General features: G+C 35.0%; 1 protein-coding gene across 5 annotated transcripts in view; it reads left to right on the top strand.

The window, feature by feature from the left end:
• The first annotated feature begins 384 nt into the window (after window positions 1-384).
• The window catches only part of fxr2 (FMR1 autosomal homolog 2), a 156363-nt gene continuing 129834 nt past the window's right edge, over window positions 385-26913 (top strand). For all 5 annotated transcript variants that reach the window (XM_067399868.1, XM_067399867.1, XM_067399869.1 and 2 more), the window contains exons 1-4: window positions 385-959; window positions 3504-3556; window positions 7837-7930; window positions 11057-11128. In XM_067399868.1, coding sequence (XP_067255969.1) covers window positions 909-959; window positions 3504-3556; window positions 7837-7930; window positions 11057-11128 — 270 coding nt within the window. In that variant the 5' untranslated portion in view covers window positions 385-908. The remainder of the gene's footprint in view (window positions 960-3503; window positions 3557-7836; window positions 7931-11056; window positions 11129-26913) is intronic.

Genomic DNA, 26913 nt, shown 5'->3' on the forward strand with positions numbered 1-26913 from the left:
GTTTGATGTTATGAAAGGCCCCAACGCATCTGGCATTGCCTCATGTTTAACAAACATTATCATATTTTTGGAAACTGTGTTAACATGACATGTAGCCTACATATGATCATTTTTGTGAATCAGTAGGTCTCTCAAAAACCAGAGCCACCCAAATATAGCAACTACACAACTGGTGCTAATAGGACAAACCCGGCGAATCTGAAGCCGCGAGCACTGAGTCCGAGTCGACCGGCCCTCGACAGTTCCGTCAATCATGGCGCGCAGCTGTGCGTGAGTGGCAGCACAGTAGACCAATTCCAACCACAAACGCTACAATGGGCGGGGCGTAGAGTGGAGAGGGGTGGGGATTTCGGGGTCATTCACAGTCTTGCTGCTCCACTCTGACGGCGTGTGTTGGAGGGGAAGGGTGTAGCAGCACATAACTACAGTCTTGTTAATGAACAAACGTCCTAATCGAGATCGTTTTCAGATATAGTAGAGAGGATTCTCACGAAAATCACCCCAACATATACAGGAACCGTGAGTTCAAGTGCCATAAGGTGTCGGTGACTGTTGATTAGCGGCTGCGTTAGCTGTTGTGCTAACACCTCGTTTACATCCACCGTCATCAGACAGCATCAGTCCAGCACCAGACCCGCCACTTGCTGCACTCCTGCGATCTTCCCTCACGCTTTAGGCAGCCGTTATTGAGTTGATTTGCCCCCACTGGAAAGGTTGTCGGAGTTGAACCCCTCCCTGTGAGTTCTGTGCTCCCCCGTCACCTTTGCCCCCCTCTTTCACCCGAAACACTGGACACACACAAGCGGCCGGAGAACGGCGAGAGGCCCGTGAAGCTGGGGGTGATACCGGACTCGCACGCTGTCGGAGCGCCTAAAGAAAGGCACAGTCGTGGGGACGCGCCGACGAACATGGACGGGTTGGCGGTGGAGGTGCGCGGCTCCAACGGGGCCTTCTACAAGGTAACCTTATTTTAAACAACAATATGAAACCATTAACATCAAGTGTACGCATTCACAAACGAGTCTAGACAGCTCAGGTGTGATGCAGTGACGTGCATCACTTTCAAAGAGAACCGAGATGTAAGTGCTCCCTGCTATTTTGGACCTACTCGCTAGTCATCGGCCTGTTTGGATAGATTATTTATTTTATTTCTTAGCTGGTAAACATGAGAACCACCGAGTCCTGTTAGCAGGTTAGCTAATGAGTCTGTTGACAAGAAACCAATGGCAGTGTCTCAACCTAATGAGCTGCCATACCTATATAGTATTTATGGGCATCACAGGCGCTTTCATGAGAGGATGGGTGTCTCACTTTGTTTTGAGACACGTGATGGGACACTCCATCAGCGCTTGAAGAGATTGTTAGCCCAAAAATTAAACCCGTTATCATTTATCATCCTCATGTTTGTACCAAACCCTTTCTTTCTTCTGTGGGCCACAGAAGATGTTAGGGACTTATTTCACTTTCACTGCATCTTTTTTTCCAGACAACAAAAAAGTAAATGGTGTCTGACGGCATCATTCTTCCAAATTGAACAACAAATATTCATTAAGGATGAACTATCCATTTAAGATTAAGGCAGTGTTTTTGATTTTTATATCAAAGTGTCAGCCTTAAATTGTGTTTTATGTTCATTTTGGGAAACTAGAGCCACTGGTTGTTATTCACAAGCCTGTCCCATTTTTTTGGTCAGCATGTGTTCAGGTTAGGCCGTGGGGAAACCACTCAATTCAGCTTTTGTGTTGCTTCAACCAAATGAGCTGTTTGGACCAAAGAACCATTCCAGTACTGCTGTTGCCGATGATGGTGAATTTGTTCAAGTTGAGATCAGGCTCCTTTGATAAATCACAAGGTATTTTGGTGTCGTGACCATCCAGTTTTATCAAACTGCAGCTGTGAAGTGATGCAAATGTGTGCCATGAAGAGTCACATGTTTCACTGATTTCATCCATCTCTGTGGAAGTGTGAACTGAGAATTCAACAGAGCCCAACCCTGATAGAACAGACCATATGAAACTTTTTTTTTTTTTTTGATGGGCATATTATTCCATCGGTTATTTCATTAAATTGGATATTATTCCATTGTGATTTATTTAGTTAAGGATATACTATTTTGTAGTAAGATGACAGTGATGGCTGTTTCAAGCTGTAAAACTCTGAGGGGCCAAAGCAGGTGGGAGAGGAACAGGTGATCTGACACACAACACTCTGCAACCCCCCACCAATACTATTACTAGCACTCTATCCTTTGCTCTCTTTACTTTTTCTGTTCCATGACCCATCATGTTGTGATGTTATGTAAAAGATTAATTCTTGCCAATTTAGTCTCACCTCTGTTTTATTTATATGCACATTCTGCATTTTTGCTGTAAGCTCTGTCACCGTGTTCTTCTAATTCTAAATTGACTATTTAACAAGTAATCCCATTTCCAACAACAAGTTCTGATCCGGGGGATGATCTGATCAATGTCTTGGTTTGTAACCAGGTTATGTGAGTATAAAAATCTTAAGCATATTTCTAACTCCACCAAGTAGACATTGAAGGGTAAAGTCTGCCCCAATATTCAGATTAGTGATCAGTGCAACTGATATGTGCAGAATCTTAAATGATTACTTTTTCTCCTGTCTTGAATGTGTATTTTTAGTTTTATTAATTAATTATTATTTTTTTTAATTAACAGACTTTTTATAAGACCTATTCATAAGTTTGAAATATGAAAGTTATTCTAGATATGCAGTTTAACTTCAAGGTTTCTTTGAGGTTCCCCAGTGAGGGAATCAATAGAGGATGGACAAGGGTCGATTAGTTATCTGCAACTCATCCTGCTTGGTCCTTGTAGTCTGTAGTATCACATTCCCAGAACTGCCACCTTAACATTATGGTCCATGCCTCTCATGGGCATATGTGGTAAGCAAACATGGGAATATGTAACTTCACAATCTAGTACATTGGAATGGCTTCAACACAGGACAGTCTATATTAAAAGCATGCTCAGATTTTCAGATTTTGCTGACTTGTAAATAGCAGAATTAAAGACATTAAAAAATTATTTTAATAGCTCATAAATAGAGCTGGTTATTGTACATTTTACATTCACAGTTATAGACAGACATACAGAAATAAAACTTTAGACCTCTCTCTCTGTTCGATAATGTGGATTTGACAAGAGTGATTCATCCATTAGGTGGTTATATGTGAATTCATGTGTCTTGTGACTCTAAATAGGCCTACATATGCACCTGTGAGTAACAGATTTTGAGGAGGGGACTTTGGTTGCCTACTCCCCAATTATGTCTCGCATTCACAAGCCATCATGCGTGACGTGTTTGTGGCCATGTTTGTGGCAAATATATACATGTTGCTTTAGGAAGTTAATGTGTAAAATCACATGGTTTTGTATCACATCTGTGTCTCACAGGTGTTGTTAGCTCCCCAAACAACATGTGCTAACTTGGTGCCATTGAGAACCCTTTTGCTGATCATATTTTCCCTTCTTTTTTAGGGTTTCATCAAGGATGTACACGAAGACTCCCTCACAATAGTCTTTGAAAACAAGTAAGTTTTGGCCGTTTAAGTAGCACAACTGATTTCAACATTGATAGTATTAAGAAATGTTACTTGAGCAGCAAATCATCATATGATTTAAAAAGATTTAAAATGTTAAATTGTATTCATATTTCACAGTGTTGCTGTTTAACTGCGTATTCTTGATCCAATAAATGCAGCCTTAGTGCGCATAAGAGGCTTCTTTCAAAAACATAAAAAAATATTTGTAACTAGAGGTCGACCAATATATCGATTTGCCGATATTTTCCCCGATATTTAAGCATTTTTCCATAATCGGATATCGGTTTTGTAATATTGTATTTTCCGTTAAACACTGCCATCTTGTGGGTGTTTTGAGAATTGCGTGCAGGATCGCCATTAAAGGGTTAGTTCACCCAAAAATGAAAATAACGTAATTTATTACTCACCCTCATGCCGTTCCACACCCGTAAGACCTTCTTTAATCTTCGGAACACACATTAAGATCTTTTTGTTGAATTCCAATGGCTCAGTGAGGCCTCCATAGCCAGCAATGAATTGTCCTCTCTCAAGATCCATTACTGTACTAAAAACATATTTAAATCAGTTCATGTGGGAACAGTGGTTTAATATTAATATTATAAAGCGATGAGAGTATTTTTGGTGCGCCAAAAAAAACAAAACAACGACATATATAGTGATGGCCGATTTCAAAACTCTGCTTTAGAAAGCTTCGGAGCATTATGAATCAGCGTGTCGAATCATGATTCGGATCGCATGTCAAACCACCAGACTGCTGAAATCACGTGACTTTGGTGCTCCGAACCGCTGATTCAACATGCTAATTCATAATGCTCCGAAGCTTCCTGAAGCAGTGTTTTGAAATCGGCCATCATTATATAAGTCGTTATTTTGTTTTTTGGCACACCAAAAATATTCTCGTCGCTTTATAATATTAATATTGAACCACTATACTCACATGAACTGATTTAAATATGTTTTTAGTACCTTTATGGATCTTGAGAGAGGAAATGTCATTGCCGGCTATGCAGGCCTCACTGAGCCATCGGATTTCAACAAAAATATCTTAATTTGCGTTCGGAAGATTAACGAAGGTCTTAGGGGTGTGCAACGGCATGAGGGTGAGTAATAAATAACAGAATTTTCATTTTTGGGTGAGCTAACCCTTTAAAGCCCATTTGAGGGGAGACTAGACAACAGCGTGCACAGGTAAAGTATACCTGCTTTTCTATAATTAGTACATTTTATTTAACATAATAGCCATTAATGCACAAATTAGATGTTGCATAGATGCCTAAAATGTAGCTAGTTTATGCAGCTTATCTCTAAGAAATAGACAAACTCATGGAGTCACATAAGATAATCTGTCAAGTCCTGTCCCAATAAATATGTAACTTTGCATGAATTAAATAATACAGCCATGAATGAGCACATGTTGGAAATAAAAGCGCTGAATTTAATTCTCTCTGTTGTCTATGCTCATCATTAATCTTGTGAAATTTTCTGCATTTTGCTGTTCACTCAGTGGGTTGATGCTCAATAAACGGGTTGCTGCGGGTTTATGCTCAGCTACCGCATGTAATTTCACTTTTTGAAAACACCGTAATTATATAAACATTTACTATATAACCATTAATTCGCTAATAAACATCCAAGTAAACAACTCTATGGAAATTAATTATTCATTATCTCTGCGAGCCATCACCGTTTGAGTATAGTTCTGTGTAAATGTATAAAGATAAACAACGCTTTGTCCACAGATTTCATAATCTAGAACGACAAAAACATTATTAATAATTCTGATATAACATACCAGTTTAGAAATGCAATAAAATACAATGTTTTGTTTGTTCCAATATTCCAGAGAATATTATTCAGTTATTTAACATTATCCAGCGAATTATTCTTCACTCTTTAGCCTATTAAACGGCTTATAAATCTACTAAAACTGTGTAGTTTAAAATTAAGTATTGCATTTCTGCAAAGTTGATATGTCTCCTGTCTTTAATTTATTTTCTCCATTTGAAAACAGACATTCTACATTTATTTTGCTTATTGTTAACATTAGTGTTGCTGCTGATGCTTTTTATAAATTTTATTTTTGGAGGGAGTGATTGTTATAAATAAAATGGTTCAGTTCAGTGGTGTTGTAATTGTGTCAAAAACAGAAGTATAACAGTAAATAAATATTGGTTCTGCATATCGGTTATCGTGCACATAAACACACAAATTATCGGTATTAGTTCTAAAAAAAATCAGTATCAGTTGATCACTATTAGTGACCCTAGGCTTGGTCGATATGACCAAAAAAAATTATCACAATAACATTTTTTCATATCAGCAATATCGATAATTGTCACGTTAAATGTCAAATCTTTATTTCTTTCAAGTTTAAAGGCAGACTTTTGCTCCTGAGAGAAAGTTGAAGAAACCAGACCGTTAATTGTAGTTAATGAATTAATCTGAGGTAGAACATTCAAAACATTTTGGAGTTCCTTTTCGGTCTTTTTCCTTAACAAAATAAATTTAATAGAAAGAATTATTTCTTACTTTCTGCATGTTCTAACCTATGATATATTTTCAAATCATCACAGGTTTTTGTTGGCGGACTTTGATGGCACGTATCTTTGGTATACTTTGCTGTGCAGGCTGCAATATTAATAATATTACATGTTTTGTCTCTTAGAAATGCACATTTCACAGTAGCTTGATTTGACAGTAGCAGTAGCTTGAATTGTGTTTTAAACGCAAATGGTGGTCAGCTCCTGAGTCAGCATCAAATGCATGCATCGTGCTGCTCGTGTACAGTGTCGGCCAATACTGAGTCAGCGTTCTGACGTAGAACCAGGAAGTGCTGCACTGTTACTATGTCAACAGCTGGGCCTTGAAAGGTGCAATGACGTTGCTGCCTATGTGTGATTCAGAAACCTTTCGGATTTCATCAAAAAATATCTTATTTGTGTTCCGAATATGAACAAAGGTCTTACAGGTTTAGAACAACACTAGGGTACTTAATGAGAGAAATTCCATTTTTGGGTAAACTAACCCTTTAAGTGCTTCTCACTGGATCGCACAGTGCTGTTTAATAGTCACGTGATCAAGACCGTTCAGCAAAATGCTTCTGGAGCCCTGTGCTGCCATTTGAGCTGAGCTGATAAATGGTCTGTCTGGCACCGTTATCTGTGTTTCATTCTGCTTTTTCAGCATAAACATTATATTGAACATTTATCAAACTTTTGTTATCATTTTATCGAGAAATTAATTGCAATTCACGTTTTATCGCCCAGCCCTAACTGACTCCAAACTTTTGAATGGTAGTGTGTACATCTTTATAAAAAAATAAACATGGTTGTATCCAATATTTTATTTATTAAATTCATGCTAGTATTAACATGTACAAGTAGATCAATCTATATGTAATTTATTTAAATAAAAGTAAACTATCAGCTTGTTTTTTTTGTTTTATTTTGTGCTTAACTGACCGATCACTTCCACTTTTCCTTTAGCCATGTGCTTCAGCCCGTCTCTCAGCATCTGTGCTAATTCTCTCTGGCAACTGACAGACCAGTCTTTATAGTTCTCTCTCCCCCCCCCCCCCCCCCTCCCTCCATGTCACCCTATTCCTCCCATCTTTATCTGTTTTCTTTTTTCTTCTCTCACTCCCCGTTTTGGGCTGACTGAGATCCATAAATAGATCAGTGAGGTATGCAGGCAGGGGAGTGTGGGACAGTAGCCCTGCAATTCTTGGGATGGTTCTGCTGACCCATGGACAACCAGGAGCACTGTCATCTCTCTGATACCGTTTGCTTTTGGATTTTATTAGATTTGTGTATAATAGTGAATTTGTCTAACCTTTGTTTAGTTGATAAAGTCAAACAGATTAAGACAGTGTAAGGAATTTCAATAAAAGTGAGGTTTTTCACTAACTGAGAAAATTAGTTTTTTTTTTTTTTTTTTTGAACTTTTGTGTTCATTTAAGTGTGACTTATTCAAAGTTGTGAGCTTAACATTTGTTTCTGAGAGCATATGTTTTGCACATTTCAGTATAGCCACAATGAACCCTTATATCTCAGCGTTGACACCCCTCCTCACACAAATACTCCTCCACCAGCGTGATACTACTTTAAAACGGACATCTTCCAGAGTATACATATGCCATTAAACTGCGCTGTTTCTCTCTTCATTGGGTTTTGTTAGGCCAGTCTGCAGGGTTTTTGGAGGTGGGGTGTCAAAGAAGTGAAACTTGACTGACAGCTCTGTGTCTGTGTGTATGACTTCTTTTCCACAAGTTGGCAACCGGAGAGACAGCTGCCGTTCAGTGACGTGAGGTTGCCGCCCCCACCCGATTACCACAAGGACATTTGTGAGGGTGATGAAGTGGAGGTAGGGATACATTCACTTCTAAAACACCCGGAGCACTACTCAAAAAAGCCCCCACATATGAATCATCACTGGAGAAATAGCCCCTTGAAATGCTCTGCTTAAAAAACATGTATCAGGCTGTCATCTTATATTACTTTCCTTTGCCCTAAACACAGGTCATTCTTTAAAGACAACATGAAATGCCTTTACAACATGTTTAACTTTAGTAATATGTATATTACTTTGGAGTGAAATGCAGGTATTTATGTAAAAAGGGGCTTTATTTATAATAGAATCTTAGCCATGTGATTTGATTGGATTCTGAAATGTATATAGTGGTATTGTTTTTCCTTCCACTGCCCATGCAGCCTTTATGTGAGCAGACATGAAATTTCAGAGGTGACAAAAGTTATTTTAAGTTTTTGACCAAAAAAATAAGTTAAGCCAGTTATTTATATCTTTTGCTATAGTGTGTCAGTAGGAAATATCAGTTTAAAATTCCAAACATTCCTTTTGCCATTAATTGTAATCCAGTGAGAATTTTGTATGCACAACAGCTGGTATGCTCCACGCATAGATCTGATCTCAGTCCATCGAGTCCATCTGGGATTACATGAAAATACTGAGACTAAATCTCTAAGAAACCTACCTCCAAAGCTATCTGAAAAACTGTGCAGGTGTACCTAGGAGAAAAGCTGCTTTAAACACGAAGGGTGCTCACACCAAATATTTCTTAATTTTGAGTAGATTTGAGTTAAAAGAAGTTAATTGATAAATAAAATCTATTTATGACATTTATTTTTGAAAGCATCCTCACTTTACAGCATTTTCAAACAGGTGCCTAAAACTTTCACTAGCTTTGGAGGTAAGGTTGCCGCAGTTTTGCTGGATTTAGTCTGTCTCAGTTTTTGTTTGTTTGTTCATGTAACTGCAGATGCACTTGATGATGGTGAGATCAGATCTCCATGTGGAGCATACCGGCTGTTGTCAGACTGCTTGTGAATACTAACTGGATTATTGGATTATTACAATTAATGTGTAATGTAAACTGATATTTCCTACGGACAAAAAGACTATTGCAAAAGATGTAAGTAACTGGCTTAAAACCCTTTTTTTTTTTTTTTTTTTTTTAAACAGTACTCAATAATTAAATCAATGTAATGACCCTTTAAAATGTGTGATAGACAATTTGAAATTACTAATATTATATCTGTACCATTATCTGTTATTGGTGGTATTGGTATCAGCCAGAATTTTAATACCGTACACTTCACCAGCCACTTTGATATTGCCCATTTGACTGATTAACAGGTCTGAAACGAATCCAAAATCTGCCGACAACATTGTCAATGAATAATGCTTGTTTTGTTTTCAAGTATTCTTAGTTAATTGGGTAAATATTGTGTAAAATTAATGTTTCTGCAAATAGTATGTACATCTTAATTGCAGAAATCATGTTCATGGATGAAATTATTAACATTAAGGCCTGTTCACACCAGGACGAATATCGCGTGCGATTTTCGCCGGCGTTTAACGCCTCGTGACTAAACAACGGGCGCCAATGTGAGTGTGCACACCGACGCGAAAAACACGAGGAGTAAAAGCGTAATTTTTTTAAAAAACGTCTCTGGTTTGTTTTTTTGGTTTGAAGCGCCGCGTTAAAAACTGGCCGACCAATGAAATTGGTGCTTTTGTTCACGTGCCTAGAGCTGCTGAAGTTACAGTAAAACATGACTTGGTGGCGCTCAAGCACAAAACAGTCTTGCCGAGCACACAAGACGACGAAGAGAGAGTAAGTAGATGAGGAAGACCCCTACAAACTATCCCTGCGTCTCAAACAGCTCCCTAGCTTCCTAGGTCGTGTATCAGTAACTTATACCATTTAAATGAATGTGGCCGACTCCCTGATCAGTGCCCTGAGTATTGAACTAGGGAGCTGATTGAGACGCACGCTATGGGTGCTCTGCCAGTTCTTGGCCATACCAATAGATGTGTATTATTTCTGTATTTTTGCTGTTTTTTTTTTTTTTTTTCTTTTTTCTTTTACATTCAAGAAATATAGTTGAGAATGTCTATTTCATAAATGTTTATTTGCACTACGGTTTCTGAATACCATCTCTCAAATATGCCATTTAATATCTGCATTTTTATCTTCTTTAACTTTACTAATATATGTTTATTTGCACTACCGTTTCTGACTACCATCTCTCATATATATGCCATTTAATATCTGCATTTTTATCATCTTTAACTTTATTAATGTCATAAATATGTTTATTTGCACTACCGTTAAGCACAAGTGCCACATACTGTCAGGGAGTGAATTTGCACGTTCACTCTGCGTATCGCCAGTGAAAATCGCTTGGGTGTGAACACAAAAAACGTCTCGAAAAACGTTGGCGATAAACGCGTGCGATATTCGTCCCGGTGTGTACGGAACTTTACTGTAGCATGAAGCAGGGCCAAGTTCCTCGAGAGCAGTTTCTTCCAGTCAAGCGTATGTGGGGTAACGCAGCGCTGTTTTATGGTGAAAACATGCATTTGTGGAAAATCAAGAAAATTTGATTCAAAAAATAAGACTAAACGTGTTGAGCTATATAACGATAATTAGTTTTCTCTCTACAAATGTATCCATTTCCCTCGTCTAATAAAACATATAATATGAAAGCATCTTTGGTGTTTCCATGGTTTCTACAAAATGAAACAAAAAAACTTATATATCGAGAGTAAAGCGTGTATGAAGTTACTGATAGGCGACTGATAGGCATCTGTGTCCTGGTTAAAATGGCTTAATTTTCTGGATTTAAACATTCTTAGAAACATCTGGGTTAATGTAAGTACACAAGTCAACAAAATTTGACACTGTTCTAGTTATTGGATTTTAATCCAAACATATTACATATTGTGCCTTTTAAATTGTTTTATAATATATATTGGGCATCTTAATCTGGTGTTGGTGTCTTAAAATAAGAAATCGGTTGACCAATAGATTCAAATTTGCCTGACACACACTGCCTCTGTCATCTCTATCATACAACACATTCCTTTTACGGTACAAACAAATACTAATTAAGTGTGTCTACTTTCACAGACATTTCTTTCAGTGCTTTACTTACAAACTTACCTGACCTGATCTTTCTCCTGCAGGTTTACTCCAGAGCCAATGAGCAGGAGCCCTGCGGCTGGTGGCTGGCAAGGGTGAGGATGATGAAGGGAGAGGTAAGTCTGGTCCAGGTGTCCGAGCTATGCACATGAGCATGTCTTTGATAAGGTGTGTGTTACAGGGTCTGCATTTCAAGGGCTCTGTCTCTCATTATTCCCTCAGTTGGCCTCTGAAGTTGAGTCCAAAGTGAATGTATGAATATTGATGAAGGGTGTTTCAGGTCTTTCTGGGACTTGTTGCTCCAGTAGGTCTTTAACAAGCAAATCTGCAGCACTGACCCAGTTACCCATAAACATTGGAGTGATCTCATTTATTGAGTCAGACGGAAGCCCCTGGTGATCTAATGGCAGATTGCCATAAGCTCTACAATGTGTTCAGTATGCATGAGCAAGATAAACAACCTTAAAATGTAGGTCCATTTAAAGACATCTGGGATACCCACTTAAAGCATCAGCTTAAATGAATGTTCTGGGTTCAATACTAGAAATGCTCTAATGGCCGCATGAGTTGTATTCTGTCATTACCACAAAAAATAATTTTGAATTGTCCCTTTGCAATAATGTAAACATTAGCAGTCATTTCAAAGAAAAATACTGACTATACATTTATAAATTTTTCTATTGATGAGAATTTTATTCATCTTTAATTTTTAATTATGAAGAATAATCCATTATTCTTTAAGCTTGTTTTTTTATTCAGTCCCTCCAGGATTCCGCAATTCCGCGATCGCAGAATTTACTACAAAATCAAGCAAACTCAGCAAAATTCAGAGGGGCTCGCAATTGTTCTAAATTGCCGCATATTTTCCGCAGATTTTGAGCCTAAACGCGTCATGTGACGTCATCACAGCGTACATTCAGCCAAAGGAAAGCCTACTTTGAAGTAGATTACATGTAGTTTCATCTGTCAGTCAGTCAACCACCGCAACAATCCTGCTCCCGCTGTAAGCACGCAACCCTCTCTCTCACTCACACACACACACATACACGCCTATATTACAAACAGGGGACTATCACTCTACACCCGCCAAGAGGGGACTAGTGTTTCTGGTCATTTTGAAGAAACAAAAATGACATACAAAATTTTCTTTTAAGGTCTTTTTTCATAATATAACTTCAAATGAGCATTTTTTTTTTTATTTTTAAAAAAAATATGCCAAGAGGGGACCTGCAACTCTGACCGATGTCTACCTATCCAACAGGGGACCTCCATAGCCTGCAATGGAGCTATGTATGAACAGTGAACTGGCAGTGAAGTCATTCTGTAACTTTATATATATATATATATATATATATATATATATATATATATATATATATATATATATATATATATATATATATATATATATATATATATATATATATATATATAAAATTATAAATTATATTTATTATATTGTGTAATGTTCACACAGGCATAAGGGATCACAGTAGGCATAAACATACACAATATACAAATAAAAAAAAAATAATGACCAAACCATCAGTTATTAAAAATTTTAAACATTGAATTGCTTGAGGAAAAACCATTTGAATCAGTTTTAAATACAACCGAGGAAAAAATACAGTCATTGAGATGGCAACAGTTCAAAAGCTAATGTTTTGGACATTACAGAAGAGTATTTTCTTTAAGAAATGTATTCTCTGTTGTTGATTCATACAGTATATGATCAGTCCACATATCCCATTTAAGCTTATTGTCAAGTATACCAAGATATTTATAATTTATAATTAATTAAAAAATTTATGCTCTCTAAAATTAATAGACATTTTCTTTGTTTTGGAGATGTTTAGAGTGACATTTGATTCCTTGCACCAATTTAAAAAGATTGAGGACTGGACTGTGTAAAATAAATTAAATAAAAAAAAAATTAAAATAAATAAATAAATAAAAATAAATAAATAAATAAATAAATATTATTAGTGTATTTTTTATAGCAAGAACTAAGTTCAAAAGTTTAAATCTAGCAGAAACAGGTATAAGGTAACAATTGCAGGTCACCATTTTATCAGTTTAGTGATTATATTAAACAAATGGATACTGGTCCCCTGTTAGATGGTGTGAAATGATCTGGTTGCTTTGCCAGTTCTTCAGTTTCATTCATTTTGACCTTAAAAATCTTTTTACAGTGTATTTTAATAACAAGAATGGATGTTTTAGTGTTTTTATGAACATTGCTGCTACATTCAAAGATATACAGAATACAAAATATTGCTAAATATAAAGGTATAAATATAAAATTATTATTTAAGGCGAGACACTACAGGTGAATAGGGATTTTTTTTTAAATTAGAAGATATCACTGTGAAACTTCTCCAGTTTATTACTGGCATAAACATAAGAAAAAAATGTATTACAAGTTTTGTGTAAATTTATGTTTTAATATGCAAGTGAGGCCTTATATACTTAAATATATGCTAATTTGCATACATTTCCAAAAACCAGGTTTAAAATTTTTGGTTCTATTTGTTGACACATTAGATGAAAGGGCTTTTACAGAAGGGATTCTGGATATCTTATTTTGTGCTTTAGTAAATTAGAGAATACTGACAATAGCCTTAAAAAAACTTTTCATTTTGAAACTATTTCTCATTTTGAGAAAACGGCCTTTAAAGTTTTTATATTGTATAATTTCATTTATTTCTATTGAAACCCAACCTACAAACAAAATATATATTCAGTTTATTAATATCAGTATTATGTAATATTTAAAACACATGGAAATTGATAAATGAATAAATTATTAATAACAATAGCCTTAAGCTGAAGAGAACTACCTTAACAAACACACATAACAGCAGTCACAAAAACTGCAAACTTCTGCAGTACCTATCTCTCTCACACAGACTACACTCCAGCAACACACTGCTACAGAACCCATGATTCTGTGGATCGATGTTAATTTTCAGCCCTGATCCAGCACAGTTAGGACAACATAAACCACTGACTAATTCATACAATCATGTGACGTGAATTATGAGCCATTCCTGTGTGGCGCGACTGTCATTCCCAATCCCTCCAACACACTCTTTCTCTTTCCAAACAATAGGTTACGCGATGAGACACTCGCTGATGGGGTTTCATCGTCTAATCTGTTGTTTACTTTCTTTTTTACTAGCTCTTGCAAGTGACAGCTGTTGCCGTATTTTCAGTGAAACTTTATGACTTGATTTCGGTGCCGTCGCATTTTCTCTCAGGCGCAGAATAAACAAGGAAGCGTGACGCCTGAGAACCAATCACGTAGTCGGAAATTCACATCGGTCAATCAGATGTGGTTTTCGGCTGTAGATTCCCTGGCAAACTTTCGCGGTTGGTTATTTCTACAAAGGAAATGCCCATATTTGGATTAGACAGGGCTGTTAATGAGACTGAGAGCTTTACAATGATACCAGGCTTTATGGGTTAAATCAATCAGTGAAATTTGATTTGATTAAACAACGTGCCTTTGGTCCCCTGTTGGTAAATTGCGACATCTGTTTGATTGCGTTGCCATTTCTTACCATCACAAACACACTAAATATTTTGGAGGTCAGATCTCAAATTTTATGTTGACTTGCTGCATTGCTGCCAAATTGTCAGTTATCTCAATTAAATGTGAACTTAACTGACACTTTAGCTGAACCAACTGAAGATTTTCAGTGCAGAAATCAACATAAAACTGATTTTTGTCCTTTAAAATCTTTCTACTGCGATGAACATTATAAACATTGCTATTACATTCAGAGATAGTCAGAATAGGAAATATTGCTAAATATAAAGGCAACCAAGCAGGTGTCACTTTACCATCTAACAGGGGACCAGTGTCCTTTTGTGTAATGAAATCAATATAACATGCACATTTTGCTGCTGCTTAACTTCACCATGTACACTTTAACTTGTGTGAAAATGGGCATGGAATGGTGAATAAAAAATGGCAACCTATTATGGTAACCTGTTATTATAATGGTGAATTAGCTAATTTTGTTCAAGTCAATTATTAAACCTTACTGAACCAACCTAAATACTTTAATTTATAACAACAAAACAAAGTGTTATGGGTTAAATCGAGCACAAATAGCTCTTTGAAGTAATACCACTTTATACAGTGAATATTGATTCAATTAAATAAAGTGCTTTTGGTCCCCTGTTAGATGGCAAATTGCGTAATCTGTTTGGTTGTTTTGCCATTTCTTACCATCACAAAACACACTGTAAATATTTTCCAGGTCAGATCTCAAAATTTTTTGTAGACTTGATGCATTGCTGAGTTGTCAGTTATATCAATTCAATAATTTGAACTGAATGTCTTTTAACACTGGCACTTTAGCTAAAACAATTAAATATTTTCAATGCAACAATCAGCATAACACTGAGTTTTAACCTTTAAAATCTTTCTAAGTTGTATTTTTATGGCAATATCTGGTGTTTTAGTTTTATTATGAACATTGCTATTACATTCAGAGATATGAAACATTGCTAAAAGTAAAGGCAACAAAACAGGTGTCACACTTTACCATCTAACAGGGGACCACCGTTCTTTTGTGTAATGAAATAACTATTACATGCACATTTTGCTGCTGTTTACCTTTACCATTTAACTTGATTGGAAATGGGCATGGAATTTTAAAAAATGGTAACATATTGTGGTAAACTGTTACTGTAATGGCAAATTAACTAATTTTGTTGAAGTCAATAATTAAACCTTACTAAACCAACCTAAATACATACATTTTTACCCAAGGAAAAAAGTTTTATGGGTTAAATCAAGCAGAAATAGCTCTTTAAGGTAACAATTGCAGGTCATCACTTTATACAGCGATTTTTGATTTGATTAAACAAAATGCCTTTGGTCCCCTGTTTGATAGTAAGAAATGGCAAAGCAACCAAACAGATGTCACAATTTACCATCACAAACACACTGTAAATATTTTGGAGGTCAGATCTCAAAATGTTATGTTGACTTGCTTGTCAGTTATCTCAACTAAATTATGTGAACTAAATGTCTTTTAACTGACACTTTAGCTGAACCAACTGAAGATGTCAAAATGTCGGAGTATGGATATGTGTCAGTATATTATGTACATGCATTCAACAGCCCAATTAAATGTTTGTATGTCATTTATGTTAATCAACAAAAGATAAATAAATAGACTAAACTATTTTTCAGATACAGTATGTTTATTTAATATTTAATTTACTATTGTATTTGTAATTTGCTTAATTGCTTCTTTGTTCTTTTTTGTATAGCCTAATAAAAATAACTTACACAATTATAAAATTTATCATATTAAATGATAGCCCTGGCTAGGACACATTTTTCAATATTTGTCACTTTTTCAAAACTCTTCAATCAGTTCTCCAAACCAGCTTTCTGCTTCACAGCAGTTAATTTCACATTCAGAATATACTAAAACCACCAAAACACTTAAATTATGTCTCAAATCATGTCTTTTTTTTTTCTTTTTTTCTTTTTTTTTGCTGTTCAAAATTCACTGCAGTTTGTTACAATGTTCATGTTTGCATTAGTGTACAAAATTATTTCTTTATTAAGTTTTATCAAGTTTTCCCTTTTGTATAGATGATGAAAATGATGAAAGACTGACATGTAACTGTTCAGCTACACCTAATTGTTTTGATAGTATTTCATATTTGTTTTAGATTTGGAATATATTTCAATATGATACTACTGTAGAAATGTTGCAAATTTTTGTCTAAATAATAACTGTGTGAATAATTATGAAATGTGTCCTATAGTGATTGAAAAAACTGTAATAGCAGCTGTAAATGTGGCCTTATTTATCATTCAAAATTAGTGTTAAACACATTTACACAAACACATGTAGATGGTCAAAGTATCACTGCCTCTATAGGATCGTTCACACCACCATCCTGAGTGACTAAAGACACAGAATGATAATATGCAGTGAGGAAGTCGCAGATACTAAAAACTTAATGAGTTAAACTCTTTTTGTTTAAGATATAATTTAAAACTGTGGTCTAAAGATTGAATTATTTGGCCATAACTCATTATTATCCTTGATATTCTAAACATAGGTAATTTTGTGTGTATTTAGAATTGAGCTTGCGGCACCAACCCCCACTGACAATTTACATTTCAATAGGCTTCAAAAAACAATTTTGTCACAGGTGAGGTACAGGCCAAAAAAGCTTACTAACTACAAATACTGTTACAAATGTCTAAGAATCTGTGGAACTTCACAAATAAACTAAAGATTCTGGGATTTACCCAAATTAAATTAAAAAACAGTTTTACCACCGCTAGGATGCATTTCTGTTTAGGATAACTGAGTGAAGAGTTTTGGAAAATTACCTAACCAGCTTTCAGCTTCACAGAAGTTAATTTCACATTCAAAATGCACTAAAACTACCAAAATTACTACTCAATTCTTCACAAGACTAGCAAAAGTTCCCCCCAACAAGCACACTTTGTCACTCATAAAACCAAACAACAACAAAGCAGGAGCATTACACAATGTTTTCTTTTGTACTTCTTTACAAAACAAAAATAACATTATCTACTGTTTATAATTCACAGTAGTTTGTTACATAATCCATGTTAAATTAGATGGTGATGAAACAAAGACTAACACTTGTGTAGGTGTTCAGCTTACATATAATTATTTTGATTGTATTTGTTGTTTTTTAGATTCAGAATATATATCAATATGGTGTTACTGTAGAAATGTAGAAAATTTCAATCTTACTCGTTTTTGTGTTGTGTTAGGTCTTGAATTTGTTAAACAGTTTTGTTAAGAGTATGTAAGCATGTGTAAATTGGCCTGTATAGAACATAAAGCTTTGGTGTTGTTTGTGTCTAAGTGAGAAATGAATTGTATGTTACTTGACAAAAAGTTATTTGTCATGTAACAAACTGCAGTGAATTATAAACAGTAAAAAGTGTCAATCTTGTTTTGTAAATAAATTTTACAAAAGAAAACATTGTAACTTTGTCAAAAAACAGGAGCATTACACAAAGTGTGTTTGTTTGGGGGAAACCTTTTCTAGCCTTGTGAAGAATATGATTTGACACACAAATTAAGTATTTTAGTAGTTATAGTGCATTTTGAATTTGAGATTAACTGAAGCTGAAAGAAATGTGTCCTAGCGGTGGTAAAAATTGTTATAATTTAATTTGGGTAAATCCCAGCTCCTTCTCTTGTTTATTTGAGAAGTTCCACAGGTTCTTTGACATTGGTAACAGTATTGGTAGTTAGTGAGCTTGTTTGTCTGTACCTCACCAGTGATAAACTGGCCTTTTTGAAGCCTAGTGTATTGAAATGTAAAGCGGGGGCAGCGGGGGTAGTGCACTCAACACAATCCAAACCCAATCCTGAATACACATGAAATTACCTATGTTAAAATATCAAGGATGAGTTATGGCCAAATCATTCAATTTTTTGACTACAGTTTTAAATGGTCTTTTAAACAAAGAGAGTTTGTTTGACTCATTATTTTTTTAGTTTTGTCTGTGTGAATTTCTCACTGCATCCAAACCTTTAAGTTGATTTGGAGCTTTTTCAAAAATTATATATAATATCATGTCTGCTATTTCATAAAGAAACTTTGCTGCCATTTATGCAGCACTGTAACACTACAGAATTTGTAGTGTCTTATTCACCCAGTACACCAAACCAACTTTTTAACTTCACAGCGATTAATTTCATATTCAAAATGCACTAAAACTACCAAAACACATAATTTCTCAAATAAAGTCATTTTTCAAGAACACTAGCAAAAGTTTCACCCAACAAACACACTGTCACTCATAAAACACTATTGACAGGGATTATACAATATTTGTTTGCTGTTTTCTGCTGTTCAGAATTCACTGCAATTTTTTACATGATGTTACAGTAAAATTGTTCCTCCTAGGGTTTCCCCTTGTGTATAGACAGTGACTTAAGAAAATTTTCTAGCCATAAATGTTTTTTACTGGTCATGAAATTGTTTTTGCCAAAACAAGCAGTAATGACACCAACATTTTAGATACCAGTGAAGATTTAAAATTCTCTATTTCAATTTCAAGACCACATCTAAAACCACAAGCCTAATTGACCCAGGTGAAAAAGAATTATATTAAAAATATACTTTAATAAAGTGTACTAAGTATATTTTCTACATTTTGTACTATTTTCGTCAAATCCAAGTATAGTTAAGTGTATTCAATTATGTATTAACTTCAACTTAACATCTATTTAACTACACTTCTAGTGTAAATGGTATACTAAAATGGAACAACTTTTTTTAAACTTCAAGTGCACTAAAATACACTAATGAAAATCAAGATTCATGAGCAATTAAGCACACTTACAGTACAATTGTATTGTATTGCCATTCTAATGTAAATACTTAAAAAGGCGTTGCAGTGCAAATTACAGTTGTTTAAGTACATTTTGTGCATACTGCTATCATACTTATTACTATAAACAGTTAATTTAGTATGCCTCTGTAACATTTCAAGTGATCTACAAATGCACTTCCTAACTATATTTAGTGCTTTTAAAGTGTCCCACTATGACAATAATAATGTTTTTGAAGTGAAGTTCAATTACAACCTAAATGTTATTATAGTGTAAGGTAGAAACAAATTGAAAGTACATTTGTAATTTTATCCCCATTTTGTTATACTTAAGCATGAATGTTGGTATTACACTACAAGTGTATTACATTACAATTCAGTTCAAATACATTAAATCAACAGATTACAAATTGCATTTCAGAAAAGGATCTTTATTATTAACACAAAAGTAACACACAAAAGCAGATATTGGCAAAAGGAGGAACCTTGAACAGTCGACTTTCTCTGAAATGCCGGGAACAGACCAATGGTAAACAACTTACTACACATGCATATCTACAGGTGCTGGTCATATAATTAGAATATTGTGAAAAAGTTCATTTTTTTTCATTGCAAATTATTTTAAAAAAACTTTTATTTATACTAGAATCCCTACATGTAAAGTAAAACATTTCAAAAGTTTTTTTTTTTTTTTTATTGATGAGTGTACAGCTCATGAAAGTCCAAAATCCAGTATCTCAAAATATTAGAATATTTACATTTGAGTTTCATTAAATGACCATCCCTACAGTATAAATTCCGGGTATCTCTTGTTCTTTGAAACCACACTAATGGGCAAGACTGCTGACTTGGCAATGGTCCAGGAGACAATCATTGACACCCTCCACAAAGAGAGTAAGTCACAGAAGGCCATTACTGAATGGGGTGGCTGTTTACAGAGTGATGTATCAAAGCATATTAAATGCAAAGTTGACTAGAAGGAAGAAATTGGGTAGGCAAAGGTGCACAAGCAACAGGGATGACCGCAAGCTTGAGAATACTGTCAAGTAAAGCCGATTCAAACACTTGGGAGTAGGCCTGCACGATTCTGGGAAAAATATGAATCACTATTTTTTAGCTTAGAATTGATATCACGATTCTCTACAACGATTTTTTTTTTTAAATAATAGATGTCTGCATTTTTGGACGACTTTTCGATCTCTTGCCTTGTACGGCTGCTTCATCATATTGCACTTTTTGGTGACGTTTGAGGTGCTGGTAAAGGTTTGTGGTGTTACCTTGCGGCACTTTGTCGTTGGCTGAGGGTGAAGCCCTGTGAGAGCGGTCCTTTCAAAATAAAGGCTGATCTTTTTTTTTTTTTTTTTTAAATCGAAGTCATTTAAAAATTGAATCGTGAACATGGTGAATCGAGATCGCGATTTTATAACGATTTATCGTGCAGGCCTACTTGGGAGAGCTTCAAAATGAGTCAAATGAAGCCGGAGTCAGCACATTTAGACATCTTCAGGAAAAGGACTACCAAGCCACTACTGAAACAGAAACAACGTCAGAAGCATCTTACCTAAGGAGAAAAAGAACTGGACAGTGAACAGTGGTCAAAAGTCCTCTTTTCAGATAAAAGTAAATTTTGCATTTCATGTTTAAATCATGGTCCCAGAGTCTGAAGGAAGACTGGAGAGGCACAGAGTCCAAGCTGCTTGAAGTCTAGAGGGAATTTTCTGAAGTTGGTAATGATTTGGGGGGCCGTGACGTCTGCTGGTGTTAGTCCATTGTGTTTTATCAAGTGCAAAGTCAATGCAGCCATCTTCCAGGAGATTTTGGAGCACTTTATGCTTCCATCTGCTGACAAGCTATATGGAGATGCTGATTTCCTTTTCCAGTAGGACTTTAGCACCTGCCCACAGTGCAAAAAACACTTCCAAGTGGTTTGCTGACCATGATATTACTGTGTTTTATTGGCCAGCCAACATGCCTGACCTGAATCTATGGGATATTTTCAAGAGAAAGATGAGAAAGTCGATCCAACAATATAAAGATGATCTGAAGGCTCAATAGTGCCTCAGCAGTGCCACAGGCTGGTCACTTCCATGCCACACTTCACTGATGCTGTAATTTGTGCTAGGAGCAAGTCATTTGATGTAATATGTGCTGCCGACCAAGTATTGAGTGCACAAATGAACATGCTAAAGCAAGAACTTGAACTTTTCTGTTTTGAAAATCCATTTTTTGATTGATCTTAGAAAATATTCTAATATTTTGAGATACTGGATTTTGGACTTTCATGAGCTGTACACTCTAATCATCAAAAAAAATAAAAATAAAAAAAAAAAACAAAAAAAAAAACTTTTGAAATGTTTTACTTTACATGTAAGGAATCTAGAATATATGAAAGTTTCATTTTTAAAAATAATTTACAATAAAAAAATGAACTTTTTCACGATATTCTAATTATATGACCAGCACCTGTAGCTCTGACTTGAGTTACTAGAGGCCTTGTAGCTCTCATTGTTGCACTTCCTCCGTAGAAGGGCCCGAATCTCTGCCACCTCGGTGTTGGGGAATCGCTCCCTCACTGCATCTGTGAAAACGGGAAAGAGACATGGGGATGAATGAAAACAGGATAGACAATGTATAACATTGAAATACAATCATTGATTATAATGGATTTGTCAATCAATCATGACAATGGATTTGGATTCATAACTATGACATTACTGTACCTAAAATTGCGTTTTTTTTCTGGCTCAAGCTGCTCCTTCAGCTCGCCTTTTTTCCCTTTCCCTGTGAGGGTTGCCTATAAACGCAATATGTCACTTGTGGTCACAGTATTGGTACCTGCGCCAATTTGCCAGAGGCCTTGTAATTATTTCCGTACCAGGGCTGGGATGAACAGTTTCACATGGAGCATTCTGAGATCATTTTTTTGCTGAATTACCGCGGAGTGCAAGTTGTGCTAAAAAATAAACTGCCGGGATAATCATACAGCGCTTACACATCCAATAATGACATGTCCGATTCACGAACTAATAACTCATTTGAACTGATTCACTTAAATGAATGGTTAAAACAACTGATCTGTCCAACACTGAACTCATGAGACGTCTGAATCCATGTATAACAAATCGATACACTTTACAATAATGTTCCATTTTATTAAATTCTAGTTACCTACATTAGTATTTTTTTTTTTTTTTAAGAAAAAGGTGAGTGGCAGAGTGTATTACTATTATACGTTGTTGTTATTTTCATGTGAATGAAGAATTAAAAGATGCACTTTTTTCAGTAAGATATGCATTTTCAACAAATGTTAAATTCTGTTGGTTCAGGAAGGACACCATGACAGGCTGCTGGCTCCCACTGTCGATGTTAATTTTTTGTTGGAAAAGCACTCTCTGTGTTAGCTTAAAGCCCTCAAGTTTACATTGGTTACTGTATTTTTTCAATTGCTCTAAACAAGTATTTTGGGCGACCTTTTTTTTTTTATTGAATGCTAGACATCACTTTGTTGTTATTTTCATCTGAAAGAATTACAAGATGCACTTTTTTTTTTTAGTAAGCTAGGCCTATGTGTTTAAGGCTTCAAGGTTTTATCGAACGCTACCTCTGACTAATGCATTACTTTGCACTTGTATAGTCTTTTATTTTGGACTTTTTATAAATTGATATGTCTATTAATGGGGAGATTATCGATAATCGAATCAAACCGAAATAGAATCGGACTGAAAAAAAAGAGTCGTTAGATTAATCGATGCACCGAAAAATAATCGCTAAATTAATCGTAAAAAAAAATTATCGTTTATCCCAGCCCTAATCCGTACCAGCCCACTGTCACTTTTACCATATTGCTTAATCAGTGAAATTCAAACAAGAAGTTCCCGGCAAAAATGGCAGAGTTAAGTAGATTTTCAAATTTGTAATCTAGGAAGTCAGGTCTGTATTCCAAGACATAACGTGAACATGCATGTTCTTCAAATTAAAGGGTTAGTTCACCCAAATAGCAAAATTATGTCATTAATAACTTACCCTCAAGTTGTTCCAAACCCTTAAGACCTCCGTTTATCTTTGGAGCAAAGTTTAAGATATTTTATATTTAACTTAGTCCGAGAGCTCTCTGTCCAGAAAGGTAAGAAAAACATCATCAAAGTAATCCATGTGACATCAGAGGGTCAGTTAGAATTTTTTGAAGCATCGAAAATACATTTTGGTCCAAAAATAGCAAAAACTACGACTTTTCAGCATTGTCGTCTTTTCCGTATCTGTTGTGAGAGAGAGTTCAAAACAAAGCAGTTTGTGATGATATCCGGTTCGCGAATGAATCATTCGATGTAACCGGATCTTTTTGAACCAGTTCACCAAATCGAACTGAATCGTTTTAAACGGTTCGCGTCTCCAATACACATAATCCACAAATGATTAAGCTGTTAACTTTTTTAATGTGGCTGACACTCCCTCTGAGTTTAAACAAACCAATATCCCCGAGTAATTCATGTACTCAAACAGTACACTGACTGAACTGCTGTGAAGAGAGAACTGAAGATGAACACAGAGTCTAGCCAGATAACGAACAACAGACTGACTCTAAGATTACACTACAGATGAAGTGAAATCAGTGTACACTTTAATAAATTATACTTTGTATTACAAATAAGCGTACTTACTAAAAGTACACTAAATTACCATTATACATTTTTGTATTTTAACATATTTCATGAGAGTACTCTATGCCACTAAAAATACACTTATTTTAGAGTGTACTGTATAGTGTACAGAAGTCACACTTCTAATGAAGTGAGAACATAGTACACTTTTAAAAAAAGTATACTAACAATTAATTTCCAAAAAATATATACTTCCCATAAGTTCACTAAATTGCCACTCTAAGTATGTCAAATTTAATACACTTAAAAAAAATAAACTTCAATACAATTTAAAATACATTAACAACAAAGTACACTTTCAAAAAGTACATTTAAAAATTAATTTGATTACTGATAAATTAGTATACTTACTGTTTGGACTATTAAGTTGAACTTAATTACATCTTTTTTGAAGTATACTTTTAAAAAGTACAAATCAAATACTCTTTAAATAAAGTACAAGTAGAAGTATACTTGTTTTTAATTCATGTACTTCATTCATATTTCAAATACACTAAAGTATACTACTTTTTTACCTGGGGATATAAATGTAAAACATTATTAAAGACAAGTAAACAGTCAGTAATACAATTATTATCCAAATGATACAAATAAAATGAACCGTCCTTTTCAGGTTTTTCAGGTAGGTCTAACAGTAGTTTTCAGATACAGGAATTAAATAAAGTAAGGAAATGTAATATAACACTGCATAGCCTTCACTGTAAATTAAACATCTTTATTAATGAATACTTATTAAAGTTACAAAAGTTATCCAGTCAACAGAAGTGAGGGATAATTTTCTTTTGCCTTTGTTGTTTGATTAACATTAAAAACACAGACAATGCATGGATCTAAGATACTGATACTGTATATTAAGACCTAACCAACTATGTTTACTGGGATACTCACTATTTTTGACAGATTTTTTATTAGTCTGTCCACTTAAGAGCAAAATGTCATGCAAGACAGTTCAGTTAAATATTTGTGGGCTATCAAGAGATACTGATTTTTGGGCATGCACTTGTTTGCGCACACAAAACCTTTCTCACAGCACACAAAATGAGCTCCCTTTTGTGCCTTCTTGCACTTGAAGATTTAAATGGTCAAGGCTTAAACTCTCTTGATGATGCAGCGCTGACCCATCAACTGTCCCAATCGTTGTTTATGTTTGTTTACGTTCATGCTTTGTTAGAATTCATAAAAATGCTACCAGCCAACTGGCGTGTGACACCATTTTATACGCTCGCCAACACCAATTTTTACTCACATTTGGCGGTTGGGCAAGAATTAATATTAGGCCTTCTCTATAAGTACATGCTTTTTTTCAAAACTGTTCAACTTAAGTTCAAACCCGAACATAATATTACATTAAATAAGACATCAGTTTGATATATTTCTTTAGTAATATCATACTGAAATATATTTTCAGAATCTAAAAAATGATCTATCAAAATACTATCAAAACAATTAGATGTTGCTGAACATCAGTGATAATGTACTCATGTCCTCAGTGATAATCTGATATTTAGTTTATCTAGTTGTCATAAAACCAGACAATACATAAAGCCTGCTGTTTAAAAATCAAAATTCTAAGTTTTATGTTGATTATTGCATCTAAGTCTTAAACAGTTGGCTCAAATTAAATTAAATTTTAAAGTTGATCTGAAACAAAGTTAATTGAGCCAACTGACAATTTTGCAGCAATGCTGAAGTCAATATAAAATTTGGAGATCTTGATTGATTGATTTACTTGATTGATTTACTTTATTAATCCCCAAAGGGGAAATTCAATCTGACCTCAAATCTTTACAGTGTGTTTGTGATGGCAAGAAATGACAAAGCAACCATCGCACTTTACCATCTAACAGGGGACTCTAACAGAGTCAATTTGTTTAACAGAAGACTGTTCATTCTATAAAGTGATGACCTGCAATTGTTACCTTAAAGTGCTACTTCTGCTTGATTTAACCCCTAAAACATTGTTTTGTTGGTATATACTGATGTGTGTTCATTGGTTTATTGACCATGGTTAGTTTGTTGATGTTAAATAATATTTTGATGTGAAAAAAATGAGTTAGTTTACCTTTTTAGGTTATAATTTTTATTCATCATTCTATGCCCAATTCCACACAAGTTAAAGTGTACATGGTGAAGTTCAGAAGCAGCAGCATGTGCATGTTATAGTGATTTTACTACACAAAAGGACACTGGTCCCCTGTTAGATGGTAAAATGCAACCCCTGTTTGGTATCCTTGCCCTTATTTTGGATCAAAACTCAGTTTTATGTTGATTTCATTGAAAATCCTCAGTTGGATCCTCAGGAAAAAAAAAAAAAAAGAAAAAGAAAAAAAAAAAAAAAGTTCAGAAACAGATGTCGCAATGCACAATCTAACAGGGGTCCAAAGGCATTTTGTTTAATCATATCAATATTCACTGTATAAAGTGGTCACCTGCAATTGTTTCATTAAAGAGCTATTTCTGTTTGATTTTACCAATAAAACTTGGTTTTGTTGTCATAAATGAATGTATTCAGGTTGGTTCAGCAAGTTTAGTAACTGACTTAACAAAATTTGTTAATTTGCCAATAACAGGTTACCATAACAGTTACAATAACAGGCTACCATATTTTTTTATGCACAGTTCTGTGCCCGTTTTCACACAAGTTAAAGTGTACATGGTAAAGTTAAGCAGCAGCAACATGTGCATGCTATAGTGATATCATTACACAAAAGGACACTGATCCCCTGTTAGATGGTAATGTTTGACACCTATTTGGTTGCCTTTACATTAAGCAATATTTTGTAATCTGATTAGCTCTGTTTGTAACAGTAATGTTCATAATAAAACTAAAACACCAGCAAGTCAACATAAGATTTTGAGATCTGACCTCCAATATCTTTAC

This window comes from Chanodichthys erythropterus, chromosome 11 (assembly GCF_024489055.1).
Source record: "Chanodichthys erythropterus isolate Z2021 chromosome 11, ASM2448905v1, whole genome shotgun sequence".
Classification (NCBI taxonomy): Eukaryota; Metazoa; Chordata; class Actinopteri; order Cypriniformes; family Xenocyprididae; genus Chanodichthys; species Chanodichthys erythropterus.